This window comes from Leptopilina heterotoma, unplaced genomic scaffold, assembly GCF_015476425.1.
Source record: "Leptopilina heterotoma isolate Lh14 unplaced genomic scaffold, ASM1547642v1 Lhet_26, whole genome shotgun sequence".
Lineage (NCBI taxonomy): Eukaryota > Metazoa > Arthropoda > Insecta > Hymenoptera > Figitidae > Leptopilina > Leptopilina heterotoma.
This window is the reverse complement of record NW_025110969.1, coordinates 1,452,804-1,471,262: the sequence shown is the minus strand read 5'-3', so window position 1 is coordinate 1,471,262 and position 18,459 is coordinate 1,452,804. Positions and strand designations below refer to the sequence as shown.

General features: G+C 27.1%; 1 protein-coding gene and 1 long non-coding RNA gene across 4 annotated transcripts in view; one reads left to right on the top strand and one right to left on the bottom strand.

Moving 5' to 3' along the window:
• The window catches only part of LOC122503376 (E3 ubiquitin-protein ligase MIB1), a 744,700-nt gene that overhangs the window by 531,202 nt on the left and 195,039 nt on the right, over positions 1 to 18,459 (bottom strand). Inside the window, exon 10 of one of the 3 annotated variants that reach the window (XM_043613884.1) lies at positions 10,468 to 10,661. The exons of 1 other annotated variant lie outside the window; for it this stretch is intronic. In XM_043613884.1, the coding sequence (XP_043469819.1) occupies positions 10,592 to 10,661 (70 nt within the window). In that variant the 3' untranslated portion in view covers positions 10,468 to 10,591. Of the gene's footprint in view, positions 1 to 10,467; positions 10,662 to 13,409; positions 13,543 to 18,459 lie in introns of those variants that run through there. One more of the 3 variants, XM_043613885.1, reaches the window with a different exon arrangement.
• LOC122503379 lies at positions 6,732 to 7,666 on the top strand. Its single transcript, XR_006301735.1, has 2 exons — positions 6,732 to 7,179; positions 7,260 to 7,666. It is a non-coding gene; the product is annotated as an uncharacterized LOC122503379 (long non-coding RNA).

The window sequence follows — 18,459 nt, the reverse complement described above, 5'->3', positions numbered from 1 at the left end:
ATTCGCATTATTTTATTAGTAATATTTACAAATTGTACTAGTATTTGCGGTCGATTACACTTAAATATCAACTGGGAAAAGTGACAATGTATTCTTTAAGGATCATGATAAGCTTGGCAATAATGTGCTTCCTAATTTCGATGATCAGAAGCGAACAGAGTAACTTTACTATGGATAAACTAAATGAAGTAAAACAAGTTTTGAATAATTTGCTAAGTCATTTGAACGAAACAGCTGATGAATTAAATAAACAAAAACTACCTAAACAAATAGAAGGCTTTTGGGAATCATTTTGGCAGATGTATAAGAATTATATTAAAGACTAAAAAAGATGTTGTCCTTTACTGTATCTAAACAAACATCTAAATAAACAAGCATTTAAACAGTCATTATTTGATTTTTCAATTTTCATTACTTATTTACAATCATCAACCTTAAAAATTCCTAAAAACAACATTTAACAATTTTTGTTTTAAAAATTGTTTATTATTTTAAAACTGATATTTTTAATTTTAGAAATATTGAAGTGCGTATTATGGAGTCATAAGCTTTGCTATATTCGAGACAAAGTCTTTAATTTAACACTTGAAATTATACTTTTTTGGTATCTAATATTTATATGTTTTATATCAAAAGTCAAAATAAAATTCTTCGCAGCAATTCAATTTCGTTCAAAAATTTAATAAGATTCTTGATCATCTTCAATGATTTTCAATATCTACTATATTCATAAAATTTTTCAAAAGAAGTCAATTATTAAAAAAAAAAAAATGTTGATAGAATTCTAAGCAAACATTACCTAAATTATTTTCAAAAATAATAAAAAATTCCCAGGAATTCAAATATATTTACAAATTTTTTATAAGTTTCTTCTCAATAATTCAATTATTTTCGGAAATAATAAAATTCATCGCAGAATTTCAATTATTTTTAATACAATTTTAATCGAATTCCTTAAAAAATGTAACTATTTTAAAAAATATTAAAATTCGTCAAAAGAATTCAATTATTTAAAAATTTGTTAATAAAATTCTTGGTAAGAATTAAATTTTAAAAATCATTCAATTATTAAATAAATAATTTATTTTTGTATTTAAATAATTGAATTCTCGTAGAATTTTCAAATAAAAATTTTATTGAAAATGAATTTTAGTTTAAATTTTAGATAATAATAGAAAATGAAAATAATTAATATTAATTATTCAGGCTTCACAGTCTGTTCCCTATTTCCCTAAAAGTCCCCTTTTTTAATTTTGACCCCTAAACGTGTACCCTATTTTAAAAATTTACCTTAAATTTCCCCTATTTTTTTCGTCGCAGGAAATCAATTATTTTCAATAATTTTTAAGTAATTTTGCAAAAGAATTCAATTATCTTGATAACCAATAACATTCTCCCCATAAGATCAATTATTTTAAATGAACAAAAAGTTTTGAACGTTCAAATGAACGAAATATTTTTTGTTAAAAATATTTTCATAGATTATTGATTACAATTCAAATTAAAAACTCAAATTTTACATTTAGAAACATTATAATTAATTTGCTTAATAGTGACGCAAAATTATATTAATAAAAATTTAATTTGAAGAAGAAATAAATAAATTTCGTTCATTTGAACGTTCAAAACTTTAACCTCCTTATTTTAAGGATTTTTAATAAAATTCTTTTCCAAAATTCAATTATTTTAATAAATATCAAAATTTTTCTTAAGAATTCAATTATTTTCAAAAATTTTAATTAAATTCTTGGCAAAATTTCAATTATTTAAAAAAATTTAATAAAATACTTGGAAAGAATTCAATTATTTTTATAAATTTTAATGAATATCTCGTCAAGAATTCAATTATTTTTATAAATAGTAAAATTTTTCGCTAAAAATTCAATTATTTTCAAAAATTTTAATAAAATTCTTTGCAAAATTTCAATTATTTTCAAAAGTTTTTCGCAATTCAATGTTTTTAAATATTTACTATTTTCATAAAATTTATCAACAGATTTAATTATAAAAAAACTTGTTGTCACAATTCTACGAAAAGATTTAATTATTTTCATAAATAATAAAATTTCATTTACGAATTTAATTATTTTCATCGTATAATTTCAAATATTTTTAATACAATTTTAAATAAATACCTTGAAAAATGCAATTATTATTATTACAAATTTTATTAAAACTTGAGGAAAGAATTCAATTTTAAGAAACATTCAATTATTCAATAAAACAATAAAATTCGTTGCAATAATTCAAATATTTTCATAAATAACATTTAATTCGTTACAGAAAATGAATTATTTTCAAAAATTTTTAAGTTATTTTGCAAAAGAATTCAATTAGCTTGATAAATAAAATGCTTTGCAAAAATTAAATTATTTTTAAATTTTTTTTTAAAATTTTCGTCAAGAATTAAATTATCTTTATAAATAGATAGGGAAATTCTTCTCAAGAATTAAATTATTGTCAAAAATTTTTTAAAAATTCTTTTCAAAAAGTTAATTATTTTCAAAAATTTTAATAAAATTCTTCTCATAAATTCAATTGTTTTCAAAAATTATTATTTAAATTCTTCTCAGGAATTCAATTATTTAAAAAAAAATTTTATAATTGTCTTCAAAAACTTTATTCAATTATTACACAATCATTATACAATTCTTCGTAAAAATTGAATTTTAAATTCTTATGAGTTGTTCAATTTGAAAAGTTGTTTGAATTTGGAATTTTTGAAAATCTTAATTCTAATGAGATAAAAAATATTAAATATTTATTTAAAAAATAAGTTATTGATGTTTTTCAATAATTTTACTATTGAAGAAATTTGTAAATAAATTTTATAAAACATTTTTTTGATTATCTAATAATTTTTAGAGTGAATCAGAATATTCTTTATAGGGTCAGGGAAAAAGTCAAAGTTGTGCTTGGAAATCGGGGAAAAGTCAGGGAAAAATAAAATAAAATTTTTGTGGCAACCCTGTATAAATAAATTATATTTTTATCTTTATTTAACTAATTTTTATGGTTTTCTAAAAATCCCCTATTTTTTAATTTTCAGTCCCCTATTTCCCCTAGAATACATTTTAGGGACACTGTGAAGCCTGATTATTATAAAACATAAAGCTAACGATCACTCCGAGTCTTCGACTCGGAGTAATCGTTTTCTTTATGTTTTATAACAATATTTTAAAAGTTGATTAATTTCAAAAAGGTTTGAATTTGAATGTTTTGAAGAGTTTTAATTCCTACGGAAAAATAATAGTAATTAAATATTTAAGATACTTAAAAAAGAAATTATTGTTTTTGAATAATTTTACAATTACAGATATTCGTAAATAAATTTAACAGAACTTTTCTTTCAATAAAATTTTTTCCATTATTTTCTAAAAATTCAAAAATTTTCAGTTTCATTTTCAATTAAATATTCTAATTTCTAATTGACAAATATAATTAATAAACATTTTTTTCTGTATTTTTAAAAGGCTGAATTTTATGAAAACAATAAATTGAAATTAAGAAATAGAATTGATGCAAATTATTTTCTTATAAAAATTGAGAATTTTCTAGAAAAATATTAAGAAACGAGAATATCTAATGTTTTTCTTCCCAAAAGAAAAAAATGAGTTTGTAAACAATATTGTTATTGAGAAATAAAAATTATGCATAAAATGGGTATATTTCCTACTTGTTAATAAAAATTTTTGAACAATTAACAATTTTCTAGTATTTCTTATAAATAAAATGGAGAATAATTTGCATAATAATTTAGATCAGTCGAACAAAATTTGTTACAGAAAAAAGCATATAACAATCAAAATGGGTATATTTTTTATTTGTTAATCATAATTTTTTTTTAATTTTCTAATTTCCAATATTATTTTATTATAAATCGTGAAAAAATACCGGAATATTTTCGATTTATCAAACAATATTTAAAAAATCAAAAGCATACACAGAAACTAACTTCAAACTGCGGATAGAACGGACAGAATGGATGAAAGAATATGGGGATTAATTGATTAATAATAGTTAATATTGTAGTTAATTTTTTCTCAATAATTCTTTTTTGCAAATACTTCAAGTATATACAAAAATACCCCCAAAGAAAAACCCGGAGGTCTAAGTTATTTTTTCGTTCTGGAAAAATTTCTAAAAAAGCGTCCTCCTTCAATAAAACAGACAAAAGATTCTTGGAGTGAAAGAAACAAAAAAGGGGAAAAAAGTACAGGAACGTATCGATAAGAGACCATTTAAAGAAGAAGAAACTCCCCTAAAGGAGCAATGTTGGAAAAATAAATATCGAGTAATTTGCAGTTTAGTAAACTATTTGAAACAAGAGGATATCGAAACGTAGGAGAGTAGGAATCGAATGTCTTAGAATTTGCGGAAAAAGCAACAACGAATGGAATGCAACTTGGAGAGGAAAAAGTCAAGGAAACTCTCGAGCGTTGATACCACAGTTTTCGAAGAGACGACGCTACTACACATAAGACATAGTAGAAGAAACAAAGGAAGCTTTCTCTGACTCCTTTTGGTGGTCCTGCACGGAATTGGAAGCAACTATCCAATTTCCCAGAAAACGACGAAAAGGCGGAGGAAGAACGTGAGGGAAAAGAAAAGAGAGGGAGAGAGAGAGAGCGCGAGTACATAGGGGTTAAAGAAGAAGAAGAAGAAAAGGAGGAGAAGGAGGAGGAGGGTTGAATTCTAGCTGAGCGGTCCAGCGAGTCGGAAACTCTACCTCCTTTAGAGAAACCCTTGAAAGATTTGATAAACGCTGACTCGCGCGTCACTCGTGCTCATCTTACCAAAAAGCAGGACCCATCCTACCGACTCTCTCCCTAGAATTATGATTTCCTATGACCCCTGCCAACTTTTCACCAACCCTTCTCCTTTTCCTCCTGCCCCCCAAAAAAAACCTCCACAATTCACGAATTTTTCAAAAACCAGGTCACGAAAACTTTCAGAACATAAAAGTATTCACCAACGTCATGCAAGATAAAAAAACCTCACAATATGAATTCCCTTCCCCTACCATTATTTTTTGTATCGTCAAATAAAATCTCTCAGTTTCTCAGTTTGACGAAAACATATGGTTAAAAACCGTGTGTTTTTTTTTTTGTAAAAAAAATTTCCAGTCGAAATTTAAGATCAACTTTAAATCTCAATTGTACTTATTTTATTTAAGACTGCTGAATAAAACATACAATTGAGGTTGTTAAGTGATAAGAAATTTTATTTATATTATAACTTAAAAACCTTAAAAAAACTAATGTGAAATTTAGTTAAGTTATAAAATTTACCGTTTGTGTTTTATATAATTAATTATTAACTATAATATTCGTCTTATTCATTCTTTCATTCTGTCCACACCTGCAGTTAGTCATGATTATTCTTTTGTTTCTTTATACGTTTTGATAGAAAATAGAAATAAAATATCAAATCGTCACGATTTTTTTTAACTAAATTCGTGCTTTTGTTTTTTTATATATTTTGATAGATAATATTACATTTCTTTATTTTTTAATTATATCATTAATTTAATAATATTGTTTTTATTTTTCAAACAATTCAAGAAATTTTTTATTAATCTAAAACAATTATTAATGTTAATATTCATTATTTTATTCTCTTCTTCATTGAAGTTACAAATTATAAACACTCATAAAGGAAAATCGTAATTTAGAAAATAAATGAAAACTTGGAAAATTGTTAAGAATTTGTCAATAAAAAAGAGGAGTTATGCAAAAAATCTTCCTTTTCTTCTAAGAAAAATTTACATTTTGTAACAAATATTTCAAGTAATTAACAAATGGAAATTATAAAAAAAAATTCCTTTTTCATAAAAAGATCTTAATTGTTTGACAAATCGAAATTATTTAGCTATTTTTTCCTTTTTTCTAAAAAAAAAATTAAATTTTATGTAAAGTTAGCAAAGCAGTCAAAATTTTTGGTCGGAAATTTTTATATTTTAAGTATATCTTCTGCTGCTGATCAAAGTATTCGTCAACGAAAACTGAAGTTACACTTCAAAAAAAAAAAAAAACTTTAATTAACCCATTTAGTCCTAAATCTCCGTGTTTTTAGTACAAGTTCGAGCTTTCCGTTCTACGAGTTCCGGTTTTAAAAAAAATCGGGACAAAGGTTTTCTTATGGATTTTAGTGTCCTCTTTCAGAATCTGAAAGAAAATTTCAATTTCGATTTAATGATAAAAAGTTATAATTGTTTAAAAACAAAAAAAAATGCCTTTTTTAGTGTTTTTTTTTCTTTAAAATTATATTCTTTAATTGAAATCGTAGAAAAATTATTTTTTAATTTTATCATGCTCTCTTGTAATTAAAATATTGCTTAAGGTTTGTACTTTAATTTAACATTATTTAGCAATATTTAAAAATGTTATAAACAATTTGCTAAATATGAACTACCATCATAGAAAAAAAGCATTTTGTGATTATATGATGCCCTCTTGTAATCAAATTCTTTGTTAAAGATATAAACTTTCATTTAACATTATTTAGCAATTTTTAAAAATTTTATAAACAATTTTATAAACAATTTTCATGGAAAAACAGTTCAGGGCGGGAAGAAAAATTTGGATTTTTTTTTATTTGTTTGTTTGTCATTAGAATAGATATGTTAAAGACAAACCTTTGTCTGAAATTATTTAAAAAATTTTATCAATCTATTCACATATTTATGATATTCACAAATTATAATAATTATGTTTTAATTATAATATTTATAAATATTTTTTTTGTTTTTTCTATCTATTCAAGAATAAAATAAAAAAATTTTCTTCAAATCTATACTCGTTTCAACTGTACTTTTTCTATTGGTTAATATTATAGAATAAAAAATATTTTTCTTTCCTAATCTGAACTTGTTACACCTGTAGTTTTTCTATTGGTCAACAGCACATCAATTCGCTGATAAATAGTATTTTTTTCTTCCAATCTGAATTGGTTGCACCTGTACATTTTTTTATTGAAAAATAGTACATAAAATTTGGAGATAATTTTAAATAATACTCAACATGACCAGTATATAAGTTGTAGAATCGCGTAAAATTTTTAAACGTTATTTGAAAGTCTTCTGTTTCGTGGCATTAAGTTTGAAACAAAAAAGAAATAGTGAAATCCGTCTAATTATTCCTGTGTAATACACCTACCGTATAAATTTGACACCATACGGTAAGTATATATATAATTTTAAAAATCAAATTAATATTTATTCGCATTATTTTATTAGTAATATTTACAAATTGTACTAGTATTTGCGGTCGATTACATTTAAATATCAACTGGGAAAAGTGACAATGTATTCTTTAAGGATCATGATAAGCTTAGTAATAATCTGCTTCCTAATTTCGATGATCAGAAGCGAACAGAGTAACTTCACTATGGATAAAGTAAATGAAGTAAAACAAGTTTTGAATAATTTGGAAAGTCATTTGGACGCAACAGCTGATAAATTAAACGAACAAAAACTACCTAAACAAGAAAAAGGATTTTGGAAAAAATTTTTGCAGATTTTTGCGAACAATATACAACACATTCGCAATTTACTATAAAAAAATTCGTTAATTTATGGATAAATAAAATAATTGTAAACAAAAAAAGATTTTGTCTTTTACTGTATCTAAGCAAACATATAAATAAACAAGCATTTAAACAGTCATTATTTGATTTTTCAATTTTCATTTCCTATCTACAATCATCAACCTTAAAAATTCCTAAAAACAACATTTAACCATTTTTGTTTTAAAACTTGTCTATTATTTTAAAACAGATATTTTGAATTTTAGAAACAAGTTCGAATTTCTAATAAATAACTCTTAAATCCTTAGAAACAAAACTTTATGAAAGCAAAGTAAAAAGAATATTTTTTATAAATACATGTTGAAATTATTTGTAATTGTAATCAAAGCCTCAAAAATTTCCTAAATACAAATATTTATGAACACTTTGCTTCTTCGTAAAAATTTAATTTTATCAGGTATTAGATTATTTTCGTATATTATTGCAAAAGAACCCAGAAACCTCAAACATTTATATAAAAAAATTAATTGTGCGCCAATAAGATCTACTATTAAAAATAAATCCATTCCTACAGATATTAGAAAAGTCGAGATAATCATGAAAACGTGATGTTTAGACATAAAAACAGTACAAAAATATAACTCACCAAACACGATAACGATGAAATAATAAGGAATGCAGAGGACTTTTTGAAAACTCAAATGTACTCACCTGAAAAAAGAAAAATTATTCAATTATTAATTATTATTCACTAATAGAATATTTAATTAATTAATATTAAAAATATTTTAGTTAATGGAATACAGGACACTTTATTAACATATAATAATTATGTAAAGCAATTTTTATGTTTTGTTTAAAAATTACAACTTCAAAAATAAGTTGACTAAAGTATGTACTTTGACACCATTATGCTCAGTTTTGCTCGCTTTTGAATTCCGAAAAGTAAATAACAATTTATTGTTGAAGTGCGTAGTATTTTTAATATCTACTATTTTAAAAAAATTTTCTAAAACAATTCAATAATTGGAACAAAATTTCACAGTAATTCAATTACTTACAAATTTTTTATAAACTTTGCATTAATTCAATTATTTTTAATTTTTTAATGAAGTTTCTCGAAAGAATTCAAATAAATTCAGAGAATTGGAAAAAATAATTCTGAGAAATTCAATTATTTCGAAAAATTTAAATAAAATTCTTTTAAAAATTCTATTATTTAAAAAAATTTAAATAAAATACTTCACAAGAAATCAATTATTTTCATAAATAATAAAACATTTCTCGAGAATTCAATTATTTCAAAAAAAAATTGAATAAAATTCTTCGTCAGATTTGAATTATTTTCATAAATAATAAAATTCTTCACAGGAATTCAATTCTTTAAAAAGATTTTTAAAAAAATTTGTTGCAAGAATTCAATTATTTTCATAAATAACAAAACTTATCGCAGAACTTCAATTATTTTTATACAATTTTAAATAAAATGATAGAAAATTGATAAAATTCTTCATAAAAATTCAATTTTAAAAAACATGCAATTACTGAATAAATTATATATTTTTGTATTTTTATAATTGAATTCTCGGGAAAGTTTCTAATAAAAATAGATTAAAAAATGAATTCCACTTAAAATTTTAAATTATAATTATAAGATTAAACGAACTTACCTAAGTGAAGTTCTATCTTAATTGTATGAAGCGCATCCTCTGAAGATCACCATTCGTAGTACCCGCTCAAATGCACATAGCGCCACAGTGTTTACAGTAGGGAATTAAAACTTTTCTGTCTCCCATGTCACGTGACAGGCCTGCGCTCCTCATTACTTTAAAGTGTTGCTGAATTTGTGTATCGGGGATTAATTTTTATTAATAGTGGGAATTGAGGGAAGGGAGGGAATGATCTTCAGAGGAGGCGCTTCATACAATTAAGATAGAACTTCACTTAGGTAAGTTCGTTTAATCTTATAATTGTATTACGCGCCTCCTCCTTCAGATCACCATTCGTAGATGTTTAAAGAATTAGAATTCAGCAATTTATTATTATTAGTATTATAAACTCATTAGAGCGAAAATAATTATTATAGAAGTGCTCATTTGAAAAAGAAAAACAAAATATGTATATCTTCATTTAGATTTTAGAATAGTTGTTGCAAATACTGCAGGATCTTCCACCAATTTAAGGTCATAGAATTTTGCGAAAGTTTGTGAGGATGTTGTCCATCCGGCTGTTTTTTTGATAAGGTCGATACTGACTCCGCTTCTTTTAGCTGCAGACGTAGAAGCGTGTCGAGTGCTGTACGCCGAGAATTTTGTTGTGTCGACTCCAGTTTCAGTAAGGATTTCTTTCATCCATCTACTGAGTGATTGTGACGATATTGCCTTGTAAGGTTTATTCCAAGATATAAAAAGATTTGTTATGTTTCCACGGATTTGTTTTGTCATATTCAAGTAAGCTTCGAGAGCCGAAGCAACGCAGATTGTAGGATCTTCTTTGTAGAATGGAAGGACCAGATTCGGTTGTAGCTTGCCTGGACCTGAGGTTTTCAGTTGAGATGGTATCTTGATTTCGATTCGATTGTCGGACCTTTCGACATCATTAATGTTGATAGCAGTTAGAGTTTGGATTCTGTGACCTGTTGTAAGGGCAAGAAGAATAGCCAATTTTTTCGACATTTGTTGAATCGAAATGCTGTCATTGGGATGCCATTTTGAAATTGCATCTAATACTATCTTAGGGTCCCAGGTAGAGTTGTACTTGGGTAAAGGTGGACGGAAACGTGCAACTCCTTTACAGAAACGTTTGACATCTGGGTTTTCTCCGACATGTGATCCAAGTATGAGGGCAACGGCTGATCGCATGGAGTTTATGGAACCATAAGAAGCTCCCTTTTCAACTTCGTCTGTGAGAAATTTGAGTATATCAGGAATATTAGCTGTGAAAACTGGAATATTGCTATTGTGGCAGAAATTCCACCATTTTTTTAGTGCCACTTCATACTGCTTCAGAGATGATTTAGCAAGTGATGCGATACTCAGATTTATAGTCTCAGGTGCCATTCCTCTTAGAGAGAAGGCTTGTACGATAGTATTCCTCCCACCAGGGAAAGCTGATTCCATAGTGGATGATGCTCCCTGTTGGAAGAAGAAAGTAGTTTTTTATTAGGTTCGAAAATGATAGGAGAAGAATCAAACATTTTCATGCACTTGGGGAACCACGCTTGAGAAGGCCAATTTGGAATTACAATTATTCCTCTAGCACGATCGTTTTGGATTTTTTTTAAAACTTTAGGAATAATTGCAAAGGGTGGAAATGCAAAGAAAAAATATTTTCCCCAGTCTAGAGTAAATGCGTCTATGGTAAAAGAACTAGGGTCCTTTTTCCAAGAGACGTATTTTTTGCATTTCGCGTTGACTCTGCTTGCGAATAAGTCTATTTCGGGTTTGGAAAACTTTTTGCATATATCACTAAACGCCTCTTGCGATAAACTGAATTCGGTTTCTGGTTCCAGCCTTCGCGATTCGTGATCTGCAGTCTTATTTTTAGATGATGGTATGTATGATGCAAAGATGGTGATATTTCGGTGTTCGCACCATTGCCAGATTGTTTTAGCGACTTTGCTAAGGCTTTGAAATTGTATTCCGCCCATACGGTTAATATATGAGATCGCTGTGGTGTTGTCGATTCGAAGTAGGATGTCACAGTTTGTTCGATTTCTTCCGAAGCATTTAAGTCCAAAAAAGGCGGCTTTGAGTTCCAAAATATTAATCGGATTTTTTCTTTCCGATAAATTCCAGAAACCATACGCTTTTTCTTTTCCACAGCATGCGCCCCATCCTGATAGTGATGCGTCGGAGAAAATTTCTAAGGCGTATGTTTGGCTTCTTATAGGGTTGCAAACCGTCATAATATTTTGACTCCACCACTCGATATCTTCGTGAACGTGATTTGATAAAACTAAACGCGCCTCGTAATTACCATTTGTTTTTTGGAGAGCTAGAAATTTTTCTCTTTCTAGACTCTTCATATAGACCCATCCATATTTTGTTGCCTGGCACACCGATCCCAGAGTTCCTACCAAGGAAGCAAAATCACGGATTTTGTGTTTAGTATTTATTTTAAATTTAGTTAGTGAACTTTGAATCTTAACGCGTTTATCGTCGGGTATTTTTATTAGCATTTCAGCTGAGTCTAGGATAAAACCTAGATATTTTTGTCGGTGTGCTGGAATGAGGCTACTTTTCTCCTTGTTTATAATGAAGCCTAGCTGAGTCAAGAGTTGAGTCGTCTCTGCTATGTTTTTCTCGCATTCTCTTTTGGTGTTTCCAAATAGGAGAAAGTCGTCAATGTAGATAACTGACAATAAGCCGCGTTTTCTAAGAAGAGTTACTATGGGTCTCATAATTTTTGTGAAGACGTATGGAGCAGTGCTCAAACCGAAAGGTAAACAAGTGAACTCAAAAACTAAGTTTTCGAATTTGAATCTAAGGAATTTTCTACAAGATTCTGCAACTGGAACGAGATAGTATGCTTCTTTGAGATCTAATGTCGCTAGAAAACAGTTTGGCTGCATTAGATCTCGAGCAACTCGAAGATCTTCAATTTTGAAGTGCTCGGTACGAATAAACTCGTTGAGTTTTTTGAGGTTTAGTATAAGTCTTCTGGAACCATCTGCTTTTGGGGCTAGGAATATACTTGAGAGGAACTGTTCTTTGCATTCCTTAACCTTACGAATAGCACCTTTTTTTTAAGAGTTTGCTGATATGGGGCTTGATTTGAATTTTTTCTTCTTTTGACCAACGTGGTTCCGCCAGGACATTACTTTGTATTGGGGTGCGAAAAAAAGGAATGTTATAACCATTAATCCATTGAAGGACAGTTTTATCAGAGACAAGATTGTTCCATGCGGATGCGAACTTTTTCAGTCGACCCGCATGTACACTTACCGGATTCGTTAGCGGCGTCTTGGAGGAGGGATGTCCGATTTCCTTGGCTGTTGGTGACGAGTGTATGACCTCTGCATCTGATTCGTTGGTTTGCGATATCCCCCCGTCCTCTGGAACTGGTTCCTTTGTTGTTGGCGGGGGGCTTTCGTGTTTTTTGAAGTCTTAGCAGAAGAAAGCGAAGATCTGGCAGTTGGCTTCAAATCTTTTGAAGACTTTTCCAACGATTTTGCCGTTTTTAGGGCATCGGCAAGATTTTTTCCGAAAAGCCATTCGTCGGCTGAAGTAGCGTTAAGCGTTTCTTTTAACGAGGGATTCAGATTTGATGAAATAATGAGACGTCTGGTTGCAGTTTCATCATGTTGCACACCTATTAGAATCCTACCGATGTCACTGAGGTTCGTCAAGTGACTTATTGGATCAATGTTCTTATCAGATAAAAGACTTGAGATCATAGCTCCGATTGCGGAAAGACAGACAGATAATTTCTTCTGTTTGTCAAAAATCTTTTTGTCTCTGTTGATAATTGGATCCGTTAGAGTAGCTTTTATTTCCGCGTTTAATTTTGGCGGTTCTATAAAAACACAATTTTCTGGTGTAAGATATTTTTTATAAAGTGTTTTACGCTCTTCTTCTGGAAGTCCTTTTTGCAGGATTTCCTCCCAACGGACCACTATATCATTGTGAATCGCAGGCGCTCGTGGATTATCAGCATCTAGTCTCTTTCCTATTGCTTCTAAGATTTCAGGTACGAGAGGTAAGTCTTGAGATTTGTCTGTACTTGTTTCGTTGCTTGAGATATTTTCTTTGTTAGGAGGCCCAGTCGAATTTTTATTTGTATTGTTGTCTATAACCTCATCAAGCTTGTTTTCCTCGTGTAAAGATGCACGTGATAAGTTTCCTGTATTATTTTCTAAGTTTCTAGATACGGACAGTGAGCGACTGTGCGAGTGACGAGAGCTACCTGAGCTGTCATATTTTGAATATTGACTATTTCGAGAGCGAGAACGCCTGTGTGACCAACTGTCTTTGCTAGACCTGTCAGATTCGGACGAGCTGGATCGAGATTTACCTGAAAAATACCGATTAAGTAAATTTTTAGATTCTGTCAAGTATCTTGTACTGATAGAAAAGGTAAGCAGTTGTTCTTGACAACGTGTAAGACTAGACACTATATTATAGGTTAGTCGATATTATTCGAGTGTGGCTTGCACACTATTCGGTCTGCTAGCAGGTTGAGAATATTTAGACAATGGTTGTGCTTGAAAACATGTTAAACTGAAGACAGTTTTATAGGCTATCTAGTAATGAAAAGTAAATTTTTGTTGCTTAAACATTACTCGTCTTTATAACAGGATGAAAATATTTAATTTTCGAGTGGGAACTTGTCCCATAACGTGCAATTTATTTTTCAGCTTGGAAAATTGACAAGGAGTTAATTCGTTACTTGAACGATTTCTGAACTGCACGTGCGATAAAAGACCATAACCGCCATGACAGTCTGTATTCTGAAACATGCAAAGCAAAGGTTAACTTACGTTTACGCTTGAGTTTCCGAATATCCTTGTCCTGCTTGTCCATTTGTTGTCTTATTCGCTTCAACTCCTTTAGAATTTCAATATCTGTATCATCGTCAGAACGTTTGCGTTTTTTTCCCATTTTTATTTATATTTTTAGCACTTCGTAATTTTACTGTAGCTTTCTTTGCGCACAAAGAAAAGGAATGAGGAGCGCAGGCCTGTCACGTGACATGGGAGACAGAAAAGTTTTAATTCCCTACTGTAAACACTGTGGCGCTATGTGCATTTGAGCGGGTACTACGAATGGTGATCTGAAGGAGGAGGCGCGTAATACAATTGAATATTAAAAACATTATAGCGTGAATTTTTAGAAATAATTGAATTTTGAAAAAGAGTTAAAATTAAAATATTTGAAAATTTGAATTTTTAGTTACAATATTCTTATGAAATAAAATAATTTTTTACTAAAATAGAATTTGAGAATCTTAATTGACAAAATTCTTCACAAGATTTAGTTCATTAAATTGCAATTTTAATAAAATTTTCTTATACAATTCAATTGTTTTCAATACATTTCTTCTTAAGAATTCAATTATTTTCACAAATACATAATACATTTTTTATGGGAATTCAATTATTTAAAGGAATTTGAATAAAATTCTTCGCTAGAAATCAATCATTTTCTTTCTTGAGAATTCAATTATTTTTAAAAATTTTGATAAAATACTTTATAAATTTGAAAAATTATAATAAAATCGGTCATAGAATACAATTATTTTCGTGAAATACAACATTTTTCGTAAAAAATAAAATTCTTCTAAGCAATTCAATTATTTAAGAAATTTTAATAAAATTCTTCCCGAGAATTCAATTTTTTTCAAAAATAAACATTATTTCACAGGAATTCAATTGTTTAAAAAAAAATTTTTTTAATTCTTTGTCAGATTTCTATTATTTTCAAGTTTTTAATAAAATTTAATTATTTTTTAAAAGCTTTTAAAAATTTTGAATTATTTAAAAAAATTTGAATTAAATTCTTCACAAGAAATTAATTATTTTTATAAATAATAATATTTTTCTTTGGAATTCAATTATTCTCACAAATAAAATTCTTGACAGGAATTCAATTCTTTAAAAAGATTTTTAAAAAAATTCGTTGCAAAAATTCAATTATTTTCATAAATAACAAAACTTATCGCAGAATTTCAATTATTTTTATAAAATTTTAAACAAAATGATAGAAAATTGTATTTATTCTTACAATTTTTTTTTAAATTCGCCGAAAGAATTCAATTGTTATAAAAATTTTTGATAAGATTCTTCATAAAAATTCAATTTTAAAAAACGTGCAATTACTGAATAAGTGATTGATTTTTGTATTTAAATAATTGAATTCTCGGGAAAGTTTGAAGTTTCTAATAAAAATTGATTAAAAAATGAATTTCACTTAAAAATTTAAATTATAATTGAATATTAAAAACTTTATAGCGTGAATTTTTAGAAATAATTGAATTTTGAAAAGGGTTGAAATTAAAATCTTTGAAAATTTGAATTTTTAGTTTCAATATTCTTATGAAATAAAATAATGATTTTATTACTTTGTCATCTTAAATTTATTATCAAACATGAAGGAATCGATTACGCCGAGTCGAAGACTCGGAGTGATCGATTTCTTCATGTTTTATTATAATATTCTCATAAGTTATTGAATTTGAGAATCTTAATTCCTATAGAAAAATAATAATGATTTAATATTTATTTAAAAAAGAAGTTAAATTAATGTTCTTCAGGGTCAGGGAAAAAGTGAAAATTTTGTCTGGAAATCAGGGAAAAGTCAGGGAAAAACAAAATTAAAATTTTGTGTCAACCCTGTGTAATATTATTTCATATTACGATTAACATAATTTTAATTAACCGACTTGAACAAAAATATTTATTTTATTATAAAAAGAGTTAAAAATCAATATTGTAGATACCAGTTTCTTTAATCAAATGACAAATTGAAATTATTTTTTGATGGATCAAAAAAATTATTTTTTTTTAAATTTGAGTAAAATTTTTAAATGATTGAATATTGAAAAGCAAAATATGGAAAATTCAAGGACAAAAGTTCAAAATCCAGGACATTTAAGGACATTTTTTCAAATTCCAGGACTTGAAGGACCAGTAGACACCCTGATGAAATAACTATGAAAATAAATTGCAGTCGTTATATTCTGGTCTTTTGGTGATCGTCATTGTATATATAATAATGGAGAAAACGTCTGGGAATTTGTACAATGCAATTCTTAAGAAGAAAATAGCAGAGACGTGGAAAAGTGATGTCTATACCACACGTGTTGTATTAGCGAAGGCAAAACGTTCACCGAAAGCTTCAAGCACTATCCCAAGCTGACAAAGCTCTTCCGCGGTTCGACGAACGCAAGTTATTCCCATCAAGCATCCCTTCCTATCTCATTTCGCGAATGCAGATTGCACGATTCTCCTTGTCCTCGTCCCTTTTTTTATCTCTCTCCTTCTCTCTTTTTCTCGTACTACCTCCTTTCCAATCTTTCTCCTCGACTTCTCTACCTTTGGAAAATCGTTTTCCGTCTGGCATCTCATTCCCAGAAAATAATTCAAAAATTCTAGACATTATGTAACATGACAGGACTTAAATTGAACACAGAATTAACTAAGTTGTATTCGCAAAAGAATGGGTTTAGAAAATGTTCTTTGTTTTAATTCTAACGCGGCATTTTTTCAATGTATTTATAGAATCACTTTAAAAATAAATACAAAAATATAAAGAGCCCGAAGATCTAACTTTTATGCTTCTTAAAAATTCTTAAAAAGAAGCGCTTTTTTTAAGCCTCTTAAAGTAACATCCTCCCTTTAATGTAATAAAAATTAATCAACCCTTCGTCAGTCGCTTTTGTGAGGAGTTTCCTCACCCAGTAGCTAACTTTTTTATTTCTATCTCTTAAAATACATAAAATTAAAATTACATAATTATAATAACTTACATCACTCTTCTGTTACATTCTAAAATCACAGTTTTCGCTTTCTTCAATTTTTCTTATTTTTATGTTATTGAATTTAAAATTAACAATTGTTGGGAATTTTTTAATTTTTGTGAGGAAATTTTTGACCATACGATTGTTAAAGATATTAAGTTTTTTCTTCGAAGAAGATTGACTTTGCTGCTTCATTTTATTATTTTTATTTGATTCGCGAATTTTGCAATAAAAAATACAAGCTAATTATCATTCACGTAATTTAAAATGAAATGACACTGTTTAAAAAAAATAATAATTTGCATATTTTAATATCAAATATATGTATTCAGTTCGATTAAAATAAAAATTTAGTTGAATCTGATTCAGGGTTGCAAAAAAAATTTAATTTTGTTTTTCCCTGACTTCCCCCTGATTTTCAGACAAAATTTTCACTTTTTCCCTGACCCTAAAGAATATTCTGATTCACTTGAAAAATTATTAGATACTCAAAAAAAATGTTCTATATTACATTTGTTTACGAATTTGTTTAACTGTGAAATTATTCGGAAACATCAACAGCTTCTTTTTTAAATAAATATTCAATTATTATTACCTATCTTTCTATAGGAATTAAGATTTTCAAAAATTCCAAATTCAAACCTTTTTAAAATCCAACAACTTTATAAGAATATTATTAAAAAATTATTTTATATTATAAGAATATTGATACTCTAACTTCTTCAAAATTATTTTTATCATTACAATTGAATTATTATTTTCTAGAATTTTTAACTAAAATTCTTCTTTATAAGTAAATTATTTTTAGTAATTTTTAACAAAATTTTTTTGAGAATTTTCAAATTCATTTATTTACAATTCAATATTACGAAACTTGGATTATTCGGAAATTCTCTAATTAAATAAATATTAGAAAATAGAAACTTTAAATAATTTCAGAAAAAATTCAATTAAACTCTTTCAAAAAAAATTAATTCTACAAAATTGTTATTTATAAAAAATTCAAATTTTGAAAGATATCAATTTAAAATCTTTTCAAAATCCAATTATTTCTAAAAATTCTCTTTTAATATTCAATTATTATCTAAATTTTAAAAATTAAATTTCATTTTCAAATCAATTTTTATTAGAAAATTCTACTAGAATTTAATTATTTAAAAATAAAAGAAATAATTTATTGAACAATTAAATGTTTTTAAAAATTCAATTCTCATGAAAAATTTTATAAAATATTTTTAAATAATTAAATTTTTTCGATGTATTTTAATAAAATTTGTAAGCATAATTACATTTTTCGAGGAATTTAATTCAAATTGTATTAAAAATTATAAAAATTCTGCGATGATTTTTATTATTATTTACAAAAATAATAGAATTTCGAAAAATAATTTTATTATTTTTATGAAAATAATTGAATTTACAAAAAGATTTTTTTTATTTATGAAAATGATTGAATTTCTAAAAAGAATTTTA